This window comes from Humulus lupulus, chromosome X (assembly GCF_963169125.1).
Source record: "Humulus lupulus chromosome X, drHumLupu1.1, whole genome shotgun sequence".
NCBI classification, from domain to species: domain Eukaryota; kingdom Viridiplantae; phylum Streptophyta; class Magnoliopsida; order Rosales; family Cannabaceae; genus Humulus; species Humulus lupulus.
Genome location: NC_084802.1, coordinates 258,582,083 through 258,599,969, shown reverse-complemented (window position 1 = coordinate 258,599,969; position 17,887 = coordinate 258,582,083). Strand labels below are relative to the sequence as shown.

Genomic DNA, 17,887 nt, shown 5'->3' with positions numbered 1-17,887 from the left:
ACTAACACCCTCCTTACTCTCCGGTAGGCGAGCTGGACTGCTACGACCAAGGGATCGTTATGAGGGAATTGGACATGGCCCGCGTCCTCCTCCGTGAAAGTGACTGGTTGTTTCTCTAATCTTTGTTGTTTTGATTGACGCTGTTCCGGGACGAACTCCCCTCCATTGTGGGTCTTCAACTCATTTATGTACCTCTTCTGGGCGCCTCTGCTCGTGCCAGCCATGTGTGGCCCTCCAGAGATGGTGGAAATCTCTCCCTCGACCACGGGGGGAGGGACGTCCTGATCTACTCGAGGTCCAGGTTGACTGGCTGGGATCTCCGGAGCGGGTCGACCTGTGGGGACCCTGTTCCGCGAGTATTGCGCCAACGGACCTGCTCGGATGAGAGTCTCGATTTCATCTTTGAGGTGTCTGCAGTCGTCGGTATTGTGCCCGACGTCGTTATGAAAACGACAGAATTTGGAAGCGTCTCTCTTTCCCTTAGGGTGCTTTATTGGCTCCGGTCTTTTCCAGGGGACTCGCGTAGCGTTGGCCAGGAAAATATTCTCTCTGATTTGGGTGAGCTCGGTATACGCTGTGAACACGGGCTTGAATTTATCCACGGACTTATTCTTCTTTTGACCGTGCTGGACGTTTTCACCATTTCCTTTTCTTTTGCCGCCACCGGGCTGGTTGCTCTGCGTGACGTCGGGAGTCGCTACTACGATCTCTGTTCCCGCCCCAGCAGGCTTCTCGAGGACCTGGCTGGTCCCCGCGGCTGAAGCTTCAGCTTCCTCCAAGTTTATCCATTCTTGGGCTCTGTTAAGGAATTCACTAACTGAGCTGACCCCCCTCCTTTGAATATCCTTCCACAGATCTCCGCCTACTAGGATCCCGGTCCTCATAGCCATGAGTTTGGAGCTGTCGTCGGCGTCTCTGGCTCGAGCAGCGACATTTGCAAATCTGCTCAAGTAGGCTTTTAGCGTTTCTCCAGGTTGCTGTCTCACGTTAGCTAGGGAGTCGGCCTGGACCCTGGCGGCCTGAGAGGCGCGGAATGCCCTCTTGAAGTCAGCCGAAAAGGTCTTCCAGGAGCTGATTGACTGCCTTTTACTTTGTTTGAACCACTGCCTGGCAGGTCCAGTTAGGGTGGAAGGAAAGATCAAGCAACGAAGCTCTGGCCCGATGTTATGAGCCATCATTAGGGTGTTGAACATCCCTAAGTGGTCAGATGGGTCTCCATCCCCGTTGAACTTTGACAAGTGAGGCATACGAAAGCCAGAAGGGTATGCCGTTGCTGCTATGTTGGGGGCGAAGAGCTCCATCTCATCCCCTGAATCATATTCGTCTTTTTCTTTCTCTGACAGGAGCTTCTTCATCAGCTCCTCCATTTGAGTTAAGCGCTCTAAGGTTTTGTCCTGAGATCCTGGGTTATTCCGGGGCTGTTCAACAGCTCCGGACCCGTTGTACATATTAGGCGGGTTATTGCCCCTCCTATCTGGAGATAGGTCATTTGGGGCATTCCCGCCATTACGTACTTCGGATCGGACCCCACCTGAGCGGGCCTGGCTACCATCCCTAACTCGATCCTCTCTGTGAGAGTTGAGGCGATCTCGAAGGTCGCCTCCATGGGTATTATGGTGACTTTGTGCTGAACTTAGTCGCTGTCGCAGGTCTCCTCCCGAAAGATCACTCCGTGCACTACCGGTCCAGTGACTCCTGCTGGACAGGCTCGATGTGCGTCTTTGGCGGCTCCGACCTGATCCTTCCCCCAGCACCCTGCTGCGCCGGGAAGGCCCGGCCGATGGCGGGTCTCTCCTACTATTTATGTAGGTCGGGATGTCTCGGACGGGCTGAGGAGACGGGTATCTGATGGGAGAAGGAGGATGCCTGACCGGAGAGGCGATCCTAGTGCCGTCTGGACGGACTAAATTTGGTGGGGGCCTCACGGCCCTGCCAGCTTGATGGTTTCGCGCTGGGCGATCTGGACGAGGAACTGGACGCTCTTCGGGGACGGGCTGACGTCTCCGGATCTCCTCGGCCCTCCTTTGGGAATTTCCCCTATCTCTTCCGGGTGTCCTCGAGGAAGGCTGAGAGCTAGGGGTTGATGTACTAACCGAACGGCTGTACCTGGATCGATTACTCCGGCGAGACTTAGGAGCCTCGCCTTGCCTCTCTCCAACGTTACCGTTGGTTGTGAGAGGGGGTAGTCGACTCAGAATATCCTGGATTTTCTGACTAGCTGCTGCTAGCTGGCTCCTCAGTTGAGCATTCTCCATCTCCACCGCAGTATAATAACCTGGATTCGAATTAGGCGGCCGGGGCGTCGAACTACCAGTGTCGTCTTGGCCAGCCGGCTGCTTTCCTGGCCTTTGCTGGACTTCAGGAACTTGCTCCTCGGGGAGGGCAACATGGTGGGCCTCCTGCCCATCATGCTGTTCTGTCTCGTTGCCATGTTTGGATCGAGTGGTCACCATAGTTGTATGTTTGTGGTAGTACTAATTGGACTTGCTCTCAATGAAAGCACCAAACTATTGACGCGGTTCTTCGGCAACAGGTAATTAAGAGAAGAAGAGGAAAAGATTAGTACTTAAAAGTAGAACCGCCGCAGATATGAAATCTTTGTGAGAAGAACTAGGTGACCCTAAACACGTTTTTAAGTGGTTCGAAGGTTAAAATCCTTCTACTCCACTAGTCAATATTATTGATCTTTTCTGGGTAATTGGTTTACAAAATATATCGTTCTTACAAGACTATTTTTTCCAACCCCTATCAATTCCCAGGGTCTCCATATTTATAGGAGAAGGCACCTGGAAATTGGTAGGGAGGTCATCCCGTGACCTTACCATTTGTCATATGAAGTCTGTGATATTCATGATTACTTCCTAAACCTGACACACAAGTGTGGTCTAATCAGTATGGAAGGAGATAATGGGCCGCACGGCCCAACCCGTCCGTGGGTGTCTGAATACGCACGTTCCTGCGGCGTGTCCGAGAAGTCAGGGGGATATCGGACACGTGATGGCAGGATTATGCACGTTTATCTTGCGTGTTGACTTCCCATAGGGTCAGAGCTTCCTGAGAAGCTCGCTACCGGAGCAATCCATAACCCGAGCTGATCCGTCAGTGGTCGTCAGATGTTGTTCCCAGCTCCTGGAACAACAAGAGGGAGCAGGAAACTCCATCCCCTCGAGCTAGAAAGGGCCCGTCCTGAAGATAAAGCCTCTGGCCTGTGGGAGCCTCGGGCTAAATCATGTTTAGTCCGAGGATCGTCCTGCTAAACAGCCCGTGGGAAATCCAGGGCGTACAATAGTAAGCAGGTCGACAATGAAAAAAGGGCACGAAATAGCAACGGTAATAATAGACCAGGTTATGTAGAATACCCGCAGTGCTCCAAATGCCATAAAAGACAACCTGGGGAGTGTCGTGTAAACACCAAAGGTTGTTACAGCTGTGGCCAGGAAGGTCATCGGAAGAAGGAATGTCCACAACTTAAACAAGAAGAAAAGAGGGACAACAAAATGGTTCCAACCAGAGTCTTCGCCTTGACCCAGGAAGAAGCCGAAGCTATCCACAAAGTGGTCATAGGTCAGATTCCTATCCTTAATAGTATATGTTCAATATTGTTTGATTTGGGAGCAACACACTTGTATATCTCGTTAGGAATGATAGAGAAATTAGACAAACCATGTGAAAGATTTAGGACTAGGTTAGTGACAGAGTTGCCTTCAAGCGAAGTAGTTCTATCTTCACAAATAGTACGAGTCATACCGATCAAAATTGAGGAGACAGAACTAGAAGTAGACCTGATAGAGCTAGAAATCAAGGACTTCGACGTAATACTGGTTATCAATTGTCTAGCAAGGCATGGTGCAACCATCGACTATAGATGTAAGCAAGTGACATTTGAAACTCTTGACCGTCAGAAACTATGTTTTATGGGAAAGGTTTCATGACTATGGATACCGCTTATCTCATCCCTTAAAGCTCAAAGGATGATAGAGAAAGGATGTCACACATTCTTAGCAAGCGTCATGGATGTGGCACAAGAAATACCACTAAAGGTTGGAGACGTTCGCATTATAAAGGAAGTTCCAGAGATATTTCCTAACAACTTACCAGGGTTACCCCCTACTCAGGAAATTGACTTCACAATCGAACTAGTACCGGGTACTGAGCCTATCTCACAAGCAACATACCGGATGGCACCAACCAAACTAAAGGAGTTGAAGACACAGTTGCAAGAACTCTTAGACTTGGGTTTCATCCGACCAAACCATTCTCCATGGGAGCACCGGTTGTATTTGTGAAGATGAAGGATGGAAGCATGCGAATGTGTATAGATTACCGCGAGCTGAACAAGGTGAAATTTAAGGACAAGTACCTACTACCTTAGATGGACGACTTATTTGATCAACTCCAAGGAGCGACTATATTTTCAAAGATTGATCTATAGTCCGGTTAGATACAGCTCAAGGTACGGGAAAAGGATATACCAAAGACAGCTTTTAGAACTCAATATGGACATTATGAGTTTCTAGTTATGTCTTTTGGTATTACCAACGCTTCAGCTGTATTTATGGATTTTTTGAATCGAGCCTTGAAGGATTTCTTGGACAAATTCGTCACAGTGTTCATTGATGATATTTTGGTGTATTCCAAGGACGAGGCCGAGCACGAGGAACATTTAAGAGTGACCATGTTGCGACTAAAGGAGCATCAACTTTATGCCAAGTTCAAGAAGTGCAAATTTTGGCTATTGCAAGTTGCGTCCTCATCCATATAGTATCCAAAGATGGAGTTGCTGTTGACCTAGCTAAAGTAGAGGTTGTGAAGGATTGACCAAAACCTTAGAATGCGTCAGAAGTTAGAAGTTTTCTCGGGCTAGCAGGCTATTATCGAAGATTTGTATAAGTCTTTTCTAAGATAGCCACTCCGCTTATCAACTCGACCTAGAAACAACAAAAGTTCAACTAGATGGATAGATGTGAAGAAATCTTCTAGTTGCTCAAGAATAAATTATGCTCAGCACCAATACTTTGTGTACCGACTCCCAACGACAAGTATGTAGTATATTGTGATGCGTCAAAGTAAGGTTTGGGTTGTGTGCTGATGCAGAATGACAAAGTGATAGCCTATACCTCAAGGCAACTGAAGGAATATGAGCAATGCTATCCAACAGTCGATATGGAGTTGGCAGTGGTGGTCTTCGCATTGAAAATCTGGCTCCACTATCTTTATGGAGAACGGTGTGAGATTTATATGGACCACAAGAGCATAAAGTATTTCTTCACACTGAAGGAGCTCAATATGAGGTAGCGCAGGTGGTTAGAATTAGTAAAGGATTATGACTGCGAAATCCTATTCCACCTAGGAATGGTGAACGTAGTTGCAGATGCGCTAAGTCAGAAGAGTTACAAAAATCCAACAGCATTATCCGGAATGGAAAAGCCGATTCATCATTTGTTAATGTTGAAATAGAACTAGTTAGGGGTCAACTGGCTAACTTATGCATCTAGTCAAGTCTACTAGAAGATATACGGATAGGGCAAGGGCATGACGACATGTTAGTATCGTATATGGCTGCAGTCAAAGAAGCAAAGACAACGAATTTCTCCATATTAGGACAGGGGTTCTTGAGATATAAAGGATGAGTGTGCGTGCCGAATGATTATGGAATTACGATGAAGATCTTATAAGAGGCACACAATACCGCATACTCAATTCACCCGGGGTTGACCAAGATGACTCACAACCTTAAGGCACTATATTGGTGGCCGGGAATGAAGGAAGACGTAGCAGAGTATGTGTCCAATTGCCTTATATGCCAACAAGTAAAAGCAGAGCATCAGTGACCTGCAAGCTTATTGCAACCGCTTAGTATTCCGGAATGGAAGTGGGATGATATAGCTATGGACTTCGTGATAGGATTTCCATGAACAAATAAGTAGCATGACTCGACTTGGGTAGTGGTAGATAGACTCACCAAGTCAGCTCACTTCTTGCTGTCCAGACTACGTAACTGCAGATCAGTACGCAGAGATCTATGTTCGAGAAATAGTATGACTGCATGGAATCCCTAAGACAATAGTATCAGATAGAGGATCGGTGTTTACATCGAGATTTTGGGGAAGCTTGCAGCAAGCCATGGGTACCAAGTTTAGCCTTAGTACAACATTTCATCCTCAGACCGATGGTCAGTATGAGCGTACCATACAGATTTTAGATGATATGTTGCGCGCTTGTGTACTAGACTTTGGAGGATCGTGGAGTAAGTATTTTCCACTTATAGAATTCTCCTACAATAATAGCTACTAGGCAATGATCGGTATGGCACCCTATGAGTTACTTTATGGAAGGAAGTGTCGATCGCCGTTACATTGGGACGAGGTAGGAGAAAGAAAACTTCTTGGACCCGAAGCTATTAGAAAGGTTGAGGATGCAGTGGCGTTGATTAGAAAGTGTATGCTCGCTGCTCAGAGTTGACAGAAAAGTTATGTGAATGCCAAGCAGCAAGATTTGGAATTCAAATTCGGAGATTAAGTCTTCATAAAGATATCCCTATGAAAGGAGTGAAGTGGATGTAATGTTAAAAAAGCACGTTTTAAGTAACCACGAAAGGTCCTTTCCTGGTTACTTGGGGGGCATATATCCTGGATACAACGAGGTCCTAAACTTGGAAGTTGATTCAAATTGATTAATCGATGTTTTTCTTAAAAAGCACGAGATATCAATAAAGAATTAACGCGAACTAAGTTTTTCAAAATCAATGTCCTGGATGCAACCAGGACCTAAACATAGAAGTTGATTCAAATTGATTAATCGATGTTTTTCTTAAAAAGCACGAAATATCAATAAAGAATTAACACGAACTAAGTTTTTCAAAGTCAACGTCCTGGATACGACCAGGTCCTAAAACATAGAAGTTGGTTTAAATTGATTAATCGATGTTTTTCTTAAAAAGCACAAGATATCAATAAAAAATTAACGTGAACAAAGTTTTTAAAGTCAACGTCCTGGATACAACCAGGTCCTAAAACTTAGAAGTTGGTTTAAATTGATTGATCGATGTTTTTCTTAAAAAGCACGAGATATCAATAAAAAATTAACGCGAACTAAGTTTTTAAAGTTAATATCCTGGATACGACCAGGTCCCAAAACTTAGAAGTTGGTTTAAATTGATCGATCGATGTTTTTCTTAAAAAGCACGAGATATCAATAAAAACATTAAGGTAAAAAATGAATAACAATAAATGTAAAAAATAGATTAAAGTGAAATCAGGGGAAACCAATTATCTCGAGGGGAAAAAACCTCGTGGTAAAAGATTACAAATAACCAAAAAAAAAAGAAGGATCAAAAGTCCTAGCCCCCCCCCCCCCCCCAGGCCGCTCCGACATAGGCACCCCCTCAGCATCCTGCTCACCTACAGCGGAAGTCTCCCCAGTCTCAGAGGGTGCCTCCTGTTGAAGTCAAGCCTTAAATTTCTCGAGGAAGGGCTCCTACAACTCCGGCGCAAGGAAGGAAAAATCGCCATCCTGGTTAAAGTTCCAGTAATGATAAAGCATGGTCTCCATGGAGGAGCTGGAAGATGCCCTCTCTGCCATAAGGGCGGCCTTGGCCTCCTCAAGCTCGACCTTCGCGGCATCCAAGGAGACCTGTGTAGCCTCGGCCTCCAATAGCTTAGCACGGTTTGCCTCCAGATCAGCCTGCGCAGAGACCAAGGTGGCCTGCGTGACCTTCTCGTTTTCCTTGGCAGCCGTCAGGGGAGCCTTGGCATCTCGCTCTTGTAGTTGTGTAGACGCAAGAGCAGCCTGAGTAGTCTGGAACTCGCCCCTGATCTCGTCAAACCTGGCCCTGGACTGAGCTATGCTTCGGTGTAGAGCCAAAGCCTCCTGCAAGGTCAAAAGATAATAAGACTTGTGCTATAGAGAAAGCAAAGAGAACCATTGATTAGGTAAACTTACCGTGAGGGTCATCCCCAATGAAGACTCCATAACGTTCTCAGGGCTCCTCGTCTCAATCTGCCACAAGTCCCTTGGGGTGGCATTGTAGTAACCATCCACCGTATAGCTCGCGGTTTCATAAACCATCCCTCAAAAGGCCTCGGGGATTTTCTCCAGGGCCTGAGTGTTGACCGGGATGCGCATAGTGGGAGTCGGAGCTGGCAAGGTTCAAGTTGGTACCTCCAGTTCCCGAGTAGGGACCGGAGGTCATGGGGGAGGTGGGGGCATCTTCTCTGCGGCGGGAGGTACCTGGCCCCTCCCCTTGGTAGGAGACTTGGAGGTGGTCCTAGGAGGGGGAGTTTTCTTGGTCAGCCAGGGATTCATTACCAAAGGCCCAGACGACCCGGAGGGAGGATTCCCCCCCTGGAAAATGGATCGCAAGACGTTGTCCCCGGGCTGTGCCATCTCCTCGCCTGAAACAAAGACAAGGAAGCGTTAGTATACATGTAAAAATACCTGATCACAAAAGGTCCTACCCTCTGAGCTAGAGGAGGAATCTATTGCCACGACCTACGGCCGTGGAGCTTCTACGGGGGTGTAACACCCTACTACCTTAGAGTCATTACTAAGTGGGTTTAAAATGTGCAATCAACTCTCTAAACGAGGTTTTTAGAGCAAAAGTGTGATTAAATAGAAGTCCAGACTGTAATCTTTAAAAAGTACTCTATTTCATTAAAAGTTCAAGAGTTTAACATTCGGGATCCCAGAACTCGGTTTATAAAATATTTACAATTCAAAATAGATTTATAGTTGACTAATTATCAAAAACAGAGTTTAATATAGCCATTTCTCAAAATTCCCGCAACCCAAGCAGTTGGGTAGGCCAAACATGTACGTGCCGCCCCCACGCTCTCCATACTCATGGCTGGTTAACCTTCTCTTTGCCCTTACCTGCAACACAGAGCACCCATGAGCCGAAGCCCAGTAAGAAAACTCATATAGCACACAACATATGCATATCATACAATCACTATAGCAGATAACTCATATCTAATCAGACAGTCCATAAGATTTAAACACATATACGGCCATGCCGGCCAAGAAGCGTTACCAAAGCCTGGGATCTCGGTCTACACTGTGAGGATATCCCATGTATCCAGTGGGGTCTCAACCTAACCACAAGCACTCCATGTGCTAAGTGGTATTCCCGGCCCCACTGCCATTCTCGACCTTCACCGTTCCCGGGGCTTGACAGGTAAGTGAACCTTTCATCAGCTTAAACAGGATAGGTGCATGGTGACTGGTTACCAACATAACCTTCCTCATGACCATAGATTCATAACCCTGGAACATCGTTCCCTAGCCATGTGACAAGCGGTCACCTGGGCCTTAAGCCCTGGCTCTGAGTAGCTAGTCATTGACTAGCCAAGCGCTTATAAGTTTCACTGACCATAGGGTCGGTCCAGCAGTAATGCCCTAGAGTCATTCAATGCTGATATCGATTAGATCTAATCTTCCTTTGGCTCGGCGTTCATGACGCTGTGCCATTTCTGACCCTTTGGTCAGTGTCCCTGACTAGTCAGTGCCATAAACAAGTAAACAACATTCGCTAGCATTTAATATACAATCGATGTCCACATTTATCAATCAACATGCCTCAATAACAATCGCGCATGTCAAATATACACAGGGTGTAGTTTTCTTACCTCAGATTCAAGCTAGAACGAATAAAAGAACGACCCTTGAGAACGATCTAGCTTTTAGTCCTGTAGCAGTCTCCTATTCATAACCAAACATGGGAAATCATTAATAAAAATGACCAACATAGGTTCCCAAACCAATATCTAGCCTTCGGGACATCAATCCAAACTAATCCAAGTAGTAGGAACAATCCCGAGGCCTAAAACTATGTTCCCGGGGTCAAAACACACAAACGGGCTCAACCCTACTCAAGGGCTGCGGCCCTGGCACCTTGGGCCGCGGCCCCCAACCACCTCTGAAAGAAGGGCCGCGATGCCCAGCAAGGGCAATTCCCCCACATGCTTCTTCGAGCTAGGGCCGCGGCTCTCCAAGAACAGGGTTGCGGCACCCAACCCAGAACATGCCCAAACTCGTCCTCCAACATCCCAAAGCCTCCAAAATCATGCCTAAACATTACCAAATCATCAAATCAAAGTTCCCAAGCTTCCCAATGGTCCAAAACCATCAAAACCCAAGGTTAAATCAAACCAAAAGCTCAACGGTTACAAAGTCCAATTCAAAGCTTAGAAACTCTAAAAACTGAAAAATTTAAACTTAGATTACCTTCGATTGGGTTGTTTCTCGTCAAATCCTTTAGTCAAGAAGCTTCTAATCTTTTCTAGGATCTCTATGCCTCGATCCTCATTTGATTCCGACTCCTAGAATGCGCGATTTCTTTGAAAAGGCTTCGAACGGTAAAAAATGAACTACGGAAAGAGAACGAGAGGTTTTCTAACGCACGTTCTATCTGACAAGCTACTTCAAGCTTAAGTAACCTCAAATAAAACCTAGTGCTCGAGGTCCTAAAACACCCCCGGGGACATTATAGTCAAAACTTCCAGAATTCCATCCTGATCTCAATAACTCCCAATTTATCATCAAATAAACATTCTTATTACCCAATAATTGACTCCGTTATGACAAAACCGCTAATCCATTATACAGGACCGTCTCATTCACAAATCAAAATTCACAATATGCACCCAAAAATACAAATATACCCTTAACGGGCCAAATTACCAAAATATCATAATATTCAAATGTGGACCCACATGCATGCATATAACATCATATTATAATATAATTCACATAAATATGCATATTATTATTTAATGGCATAATTAAGCAGTTATGGCCCTCCCGACCTACTAATCCTGCCATTAAACCACATCGGAGGATTCAGGGCATTACAACTATCCCCTCCTTACAGAAATTTCATCCTCGAAATTTACCTGAACAGCTCGGGATACTGACTCTGCATATCTGAGTCCAGCTCCCAAGTCGCTTCCTCGACCTTGGTGTTCCTCCACAATACCTTAACCAAAGGTATCGTCTTATTCCTTAGGACCTTATCTTTTCTGTAAAGTATCTGAACTGGCTGCTCCTCAAAAGAGAGATCTGGCTCAAGCTCCAGATCTTCATAACTCTGAATATGGTTCACATCAGATACATACCTCTAAAGAGCTGAAACATGGAATACATTATGCACGGCAGACAACGCTAGAGGCAAAGCCAATCTGTAAGCCACCTGATCAATCCTCTCCAGGATCTCAAATGGACCTACAAAACTGGGACTCAGCTTGCCTTTCTTCCCAAACCTTCTCACCCCTTTCCAAGGCGAGACTCTAAGGAAGACATAGTCTCCCACTTGGAACTCCACGTTCCTGCGTTTGGGATCTGCATAGCTCTTCTGCCTACTTTGAGAAGCGAGCATCCGGGCTCTAATCTTCTCAATGGCCTCACTGGTTCTCTGAACTGCCTCAGGACCTAGGTATATCCTTTCACCTGTCTCATCCCAATGAATGGGAGATCTGCAATTCCTACCATACAACATCTCATAAGGTGCAACTCCAATGGTAGACTGATAACTATTGCTGTAGGAGAACTCTATCAAAGGTGGATACTTACTCCAAGATCCATCAAAGTCCAGTACACATGCTCTCAGCATGTCTTCTAATATCTAGATCGTCCTCTTAGATTGCCCATCTGTCTGAGAATGATAAGCAGTACTGAACTTCAACTGTGTCCCCATGGCCTTCTGCAAACTTCCCTAGAACTTGGAAGTAAAAGTAGGGTCCCAATCTGACACGATCAACCTAGGCGCTCCATGGAGGCGCACAATCTCTCTCACATAGAGATCTGCATACTGGTCAACTGTATAAGTAGTCCTCACTGGCAGAAAGCGAGCTAACTTGGTGTAGCGATCCACTATCACCCAAATAGAGTAATGCTAACCAACAGTCCTGGGTAAGCCCACCACGAAATCCATCGTGATGTCTTCCCACTTCCATTCTGGGATATCCAGAGGCTGCAATAACCCTGCCGTCCTCTGATGCTCAGCCTTGACCTATTGACATGTCAAGCACTTAGCCACATATTCAACTACATCTCTCTTCATCCCCGGCCACCAATACAACGATCTCACATCCTGATACATCTTCGTGGTGCCTGGATGCAAAGAGTAAGGTGTTGTAACGTCCTGGATAACCAAGACCGTTACACTGTGTGTTTGAAGTAGTGCAAGACTTGCTAATCAAGTCATTTGGATCTAAATGTGTAACTAATGGCATAACAGGTTAGGTTAAAAAGAATTTTAATATATAAACGGTTAAACTTTCTTAAAACTGGTGTTTGTTACATGGGATCCTAAATCAGGGTTTAAATAACGTAAATACAAAACTCTTAATTACAGATAAATGACCAAGCCACTCTAATGGCAAAATATATGTTTTAGGTTCCCGTTCCTGTACAAATTCTCGACCGTGGTGGTCGTGCAGCTGACAATGTACATCTCGCCCCCAGAGCTCTCCAACCCATGGACAACCTGCCTTACCTGCACCATGTAGCACCTGTGAGCTGAAGCCCAGCAAGAAAACATAATATCATGACATAACAGTATTAACAGCTAAACAGTTCATAGAGCTTAATCCAATAACCACAAAGCATTACTCAGTCCATTCAAGACAACACACTGGTCAATAAGCAATGATCCGGCTCCAGATACTCATTAAGTCATAGACAATAATCCACAACAGATATTCAGCACATACATTCAGATTCAAGATACAATCAATCACATATTGCACTCTTATCACATAATATTCAGGGCCGACGACTTAGGCTGCACCCTCTGTTTAACCCACTGACTCCGGCCCGCTTAGATTGAGATCAGTGCATAATAAGCTGCCCGAGGATACCAGTGTCCGAGCGTTTTGTATTTCGGCGTTACCAACTATAGAGGATGGATTCTGGCATTAACGTACGGATATAGCTTCGGGGTAGAGTTGACCATCGATAATATCATAGCTGAGTACTTCTTTGACAGATTCAATCTGAATCTGCACACGGCTGGGATGATAGCGGCGAGTTTCGGGTTGGCTAACATCGTGTCTAGGCCCGCCGGAGGGATCATCTCGGATGCAATGGCGAGAAGGTTTGGAATGAGAGGAAGGCTTTGGGCTCTGTGGAGTATGCAGACTTTTGGTGGAGTTTTGTGTGTGATTCTTGGGCAGTTGAACTCTTTGGGTGCTTCTGTTGTGGTTATGATATTATTCTCTTTCTTTGTCCAAGCTGCATGTGGTCTTACTTTTGGGGTCGTTCCTTTTGTCTCTCGAAGGTACCAAAATCAATTATTACTTATAATTCTTGTTCTTAGATACGAAAAGAATCAATCTTTATTAAACCCCATTTTTTTTTTCAGGTCATTGGGGGTGATATCTGGTATGACAGGTGGGGGTGGAAACGTTGGTGCAGTTTTGAGCAAGTGTGGATTTCGGCACCCTTAGGCCGTTACCACATGTCCCCGTGGCATAATACCACCTTATGACATTCATACCATTATAGGGAACTCTTAGTCCCAACATATTCACATGGTGTATCGCAATCACATAACAATACATTCAAATATAGGGAACACTTAGTCCCATCCTATCCACATACACAGGTGCAGTTTTCTTACCTTAATGCCAAATGCTTTAATTAGAAAGGACGACCCCCGAGCACGATCCATTCCCGAGCCTTAGCTTATCACCTAGTCACAACCAAGGTAATGGATTCCATTAATATTCACATATAGGTTTTCATGTACGAAGCTAGCTTCCAGGATTCCAAATTCCACCAAGCACGGTGGTGAACCCAAACCCGAGCACACTAGACCACTTTCCCATGCCTAAAACCCTAAAAAAATCATGTGTGCAACCAAGGGCTGCGGCCCTTCCCCAAAACAGAATCAACACCCACGCTGAACCATACACACGCCACGACCCTTTCCTTGGGCGCCGCGGCGCCCTCCCATGGCCGAGCCTTCTTGGCTCTTTTTCATCCTAGGGCCGCAGTGCTCTAGAACAGAGTCGTGACCCTTCCCTTCGAGCCCAGCATTTCCACCATTTCCAAGCTTAAAATCTTACCCAAAACCATCCCAAAGCTTCCTAATTCAAAAATAATCACTCCCAACACTTCCAGAACAACTTTAGCAACATAATTCAACAGAAAACTCAGCCTAAAACTCATAGAAATCCCATCTTCAATTTCTGAGACCCAAGAACACAAACACCCTAAACCAACCAGTCAAAAACCTAAATTTAAACTTTTAAATCATGAGTTAGAGTTTACCTCTTCCGTTGAGCATCTTATCTAAGCCAAACCCCAGCTAGTTCCCAAGCTTTCAGCTCAAATTCAACCTTAAACATCAAAGTTTCAATTATCTCAACACCCACCTAGAACTCAGACTTTTCTAACCAAAAGAAAGGAATTTACTGCTTACCTTAGTGCTGATTCAATTACTTGGATAACCCTTGAGTTAAACCTCAAAATCCCCTCTTAAATTCCCAGAAATTCTTAGCTCAAACCCCTCAAAATCCCACTTGATTTTCTCTGTTTATTTCCCTTGTGTTTCCCTTGAGAGAGAGAAGAGAGCTGAGAAAGAAAGGTCGGTTCATTTGTGGTTCTACTATTTTATATTTTTTAGTAAGTCTAACCTTATCATTTAGGTCAAGCCCGAGACTCGGGATGCCGGAACCGTCCCTGAGGGCAAAACGATGAATTTCCCCAATATTCCCGCCTAAACTTCCTAACCTCAAATATATCTCCATATATTTATTTCCATAACCCGATAGTCTAAATAACTACCCGATACCCATAATATCCCTGACTTATCCGAAGTCAGCTATTAAGCCCCCGTTGTGACTCTCCCCGGTACCTGCTCCCTAGGATCGCCTCGTGCTGCTAATTACAAATGCACACAACTGTACACACATATATATTTATCCATCTATCCACATAATAATGTGGTCTCAACAATTTATCACACACATTCACATTTATGCCCTAACGGGCCAAGATTATCATTATCCCCTTACCAGCCAAACAGGGCCCGCATACTTATTCAATATCCATATTCACGCTTCCTTACCATTAATTTTCTTAACCTCCAATTATGCCCTCCCGACACACTAATTAAGGCCCTTAAGCCTTATTAGTAATTTTGGGTCGTTATAGGTGTAGTATGAGATTCATCCAAAATCTCTCGCCTCAATGCATTGTCTAGCAGAACAGATATCCGCCCCTTGCATCTCAACAAGCCTATCTCAGACACTGTATAATCTCTAGATGCTGCAGCCAAAACATCCTCTCTGATCTTGATCAGCTGTGGATAACTTAGCTGACCCTCCTTAATTCTCTCTAACAACGTAGACTGTAGCGTAATATTAGCCAACTGGCCCACCAGTAGCTCTATACCAGCTCTGGTCATATCATCTGCTAACTCTCTGGCTATCGGCCTCATACCATGAATCTGTCCCGGACCCTTCCGGCTTAAAGCATCAGCTACCACGTTGGCTTTTCCTGGATGATACAGAATCTCACAATCATAATCTTTTACTAATTCCAGCCAATGCCTTTGCCTCATATTAAGATCTTTCTACGTGAAGAAGTACTTCAGGCTCTTGTGGTCTGTATAGATCTCACATTTATCTCCATAGAGATAGTGCCTCCATATCTTCAAAGCAAAAACCACAACCGCCAACTCTAAATCATGAGTAGGATATCTCTTTTCATACTCCTTCAACTGACGAGGAGCATAAGCAATTACCTTCTCTGATTGCATCAAAACACAGCCCAAACCCTGATGAGAAGCATCGCAATAAATCACAAACTTCTCCTGATCTGTCGGAAGACTCAGAATCGGAGTTGTAATCAATCTCTGCTTCAGTTCCTGGAAGCTGTTCTCACACTTATCTGACCACACAAATTTCTGACTCTTGTATGTCAGCTCAGTCAATGCAATAACAATCTTTGAGAACCCTTCCACGAACTGCCTATAATGACCTGCCAATCCAAGGAAACTTCTAACCTCAGAAGCATTCTTTGGCCTTGGTCAATCTCTGACCGCTTCAATCTTTGCTAGATCTACCTTAATCCCCTCATTACTGACAATGTGCCCAAGAAAGGATACCTGAGATAACTAGAACTCACATTTCTTAAACTTAGCAAACATTCTGTGCTCCCTTTGTCTCTGTAGACCTTCTGTGATGGTGGTAGAACTTCTGTGATGATTAGTTTGAATTGTTGGATTGATTTTTGGGTAAATTGGCTTGCTTTTGGAAGTAAAAATGGAGGATTTTTCTGGGTTCGAAGAGTCAGGCCGTGACATTGTTCTTGCTGAGCCGCGACCCTCTAGGACAGGTTGGAGGCCAGGAAGAGGGGCGGGTTGCGGCATACCCTAGCTTGGGCCGCTGTGCACCTGTCCTGCTTTGGGGTCGGAGGTCTCTGGTTGAGGCGGGTTGCGGCAGAGGCTCATGGGGCCGCGATACTTAGTGCATTTTGGGGCTTTAAAGAGGTTGAAAGCTCGGGAAACCAAAAGTTAAGACTCGGGATGGTTTTTATCACCCGGATTGATAGAACTCAAGGTTGCGGAGAATAGAATTATGATCCAAAGCTATTTAGTGGATTAGAACTTGATGGATGGATATTGTTGATGCGTTGTGACTAGGGTTTCAGCGAGGATCAGACTATGGGACTGTGCTCGAGACATCGGTGCTTGGAAATCTTGGGACACAGGAAAGAAAACTACTGTACCCGTAGAGTAGGGCAAGGCCCTATAGTTTATGTTGTAGGGCTTGACCCTATATGATTGTGTTGTATGGCGTAGCCCCATTGATTGTGCTTATGCATGGTTAAGTATTTGTTTAATAATGCAATGTGTGCATATATGTGAATGAACGGCAGGAGCCGGGAATGGCGAAGGCCGAGAACAGCAAGGGTTGGGAACGGCGAAGGGCGAGAATGGCAAGACCGAATACGGCAAGGGGCTGGGAGCAACATTTAGCACGCGGAGTGCTAGTTGCCAAGGAAAGACCCTAAAGGATACGTGGGATATCCTGACGGTGTAGACCACGAACCCAGGGCCTGGTAAAGTGCTTGGGATGACATGGCTGTACATGATTAGCCTATTGGCGGCTTGATTACACGTTGAATGTTAAATATGCATATGTTATCTGCTTGTGTGAGTTTTCTTGATGGGCTTCGGCTTACGGGTGCTCTATGGTGCAGGTAAGGGCAAGGGGAAAGTAGACCAACCATGAGTACGGAGAGCGTGAAGCGGCGCGTACATGTTTGGCCTGCCTGGCTGCCACGGCCAAGGGTATTTTTGGGAGATGGTTGTACTAAACCTAGATTTTTTCGTTTAGCCGACTTTAGTTATATTTTGAGTCGTAAATATTTCTAAACAGTGTTTTGGGATCCTAAATGATAAATGCTTTATGACTTCCAATAAATGGAATTGTTTTCAAAGTATAAGACTCTGTTTATAGTTTAATTACATTTTTGTCTTAAAACCTTGATTAATGGGTTAATTGCACATTTTAAACCCACTTAGTAACAGATCTATTGAAGTAGGGCGTTACAACTTGGTATCAGAGCGAGCCAAAGTTTATGGTTCCTGGAGATTGACCAAACATGTACTCTCGCTATCAGTGACAAGCTCGACTCAGGGTTGGTTGGTAATAATTGACTTATATGCTGAATAAGTACTTAAATGCCATGTTTGCCTGCTTATTTTATATAGAGCATGATGAATGAGTTAATATATGCATGATGTCAGGGCATGGCCCATTGAGTATTATATGCTATTTGGATTGTTGTTTATGGTTGACTGATATGACTTGGGAGGTGGTTTTGGATTTAGTCATCTTGCCTGATGAGCAGTGTTGTTGATTGCAGGCATATTATG

General features: G+C 45.0%; 1 protein-coding gene across 1 annotated transcript in view; it reads left to right on the top strand.

Annotated features, from left to right (window-relative positions):
- The first annotated feature begins 12,861 nt into the window (after positions 1-12,861).
- The window catches only part of LOC133806932 (high-affinity nitrate transporter 2.3-like), a 42,777-nt gene continuing 37,751 nt past the window's right edge, over positions 12,862-17,887 (top strand). The window contains exons 1-2 of the mRNA XM_062245023.1: positions 12,862-13,276; positions 13,361-13,423. Coding sequence (XP_062101007.1) covers positions 13,014-13,276; positions 13,361-13,423 — 326 coding nt within the window. The 5' untranslated portion in view covers positions 12,862-13,013. The remainder of the gene's footprint in view (positions 13,277-13,360; positions 13,424-17,887) is intronic.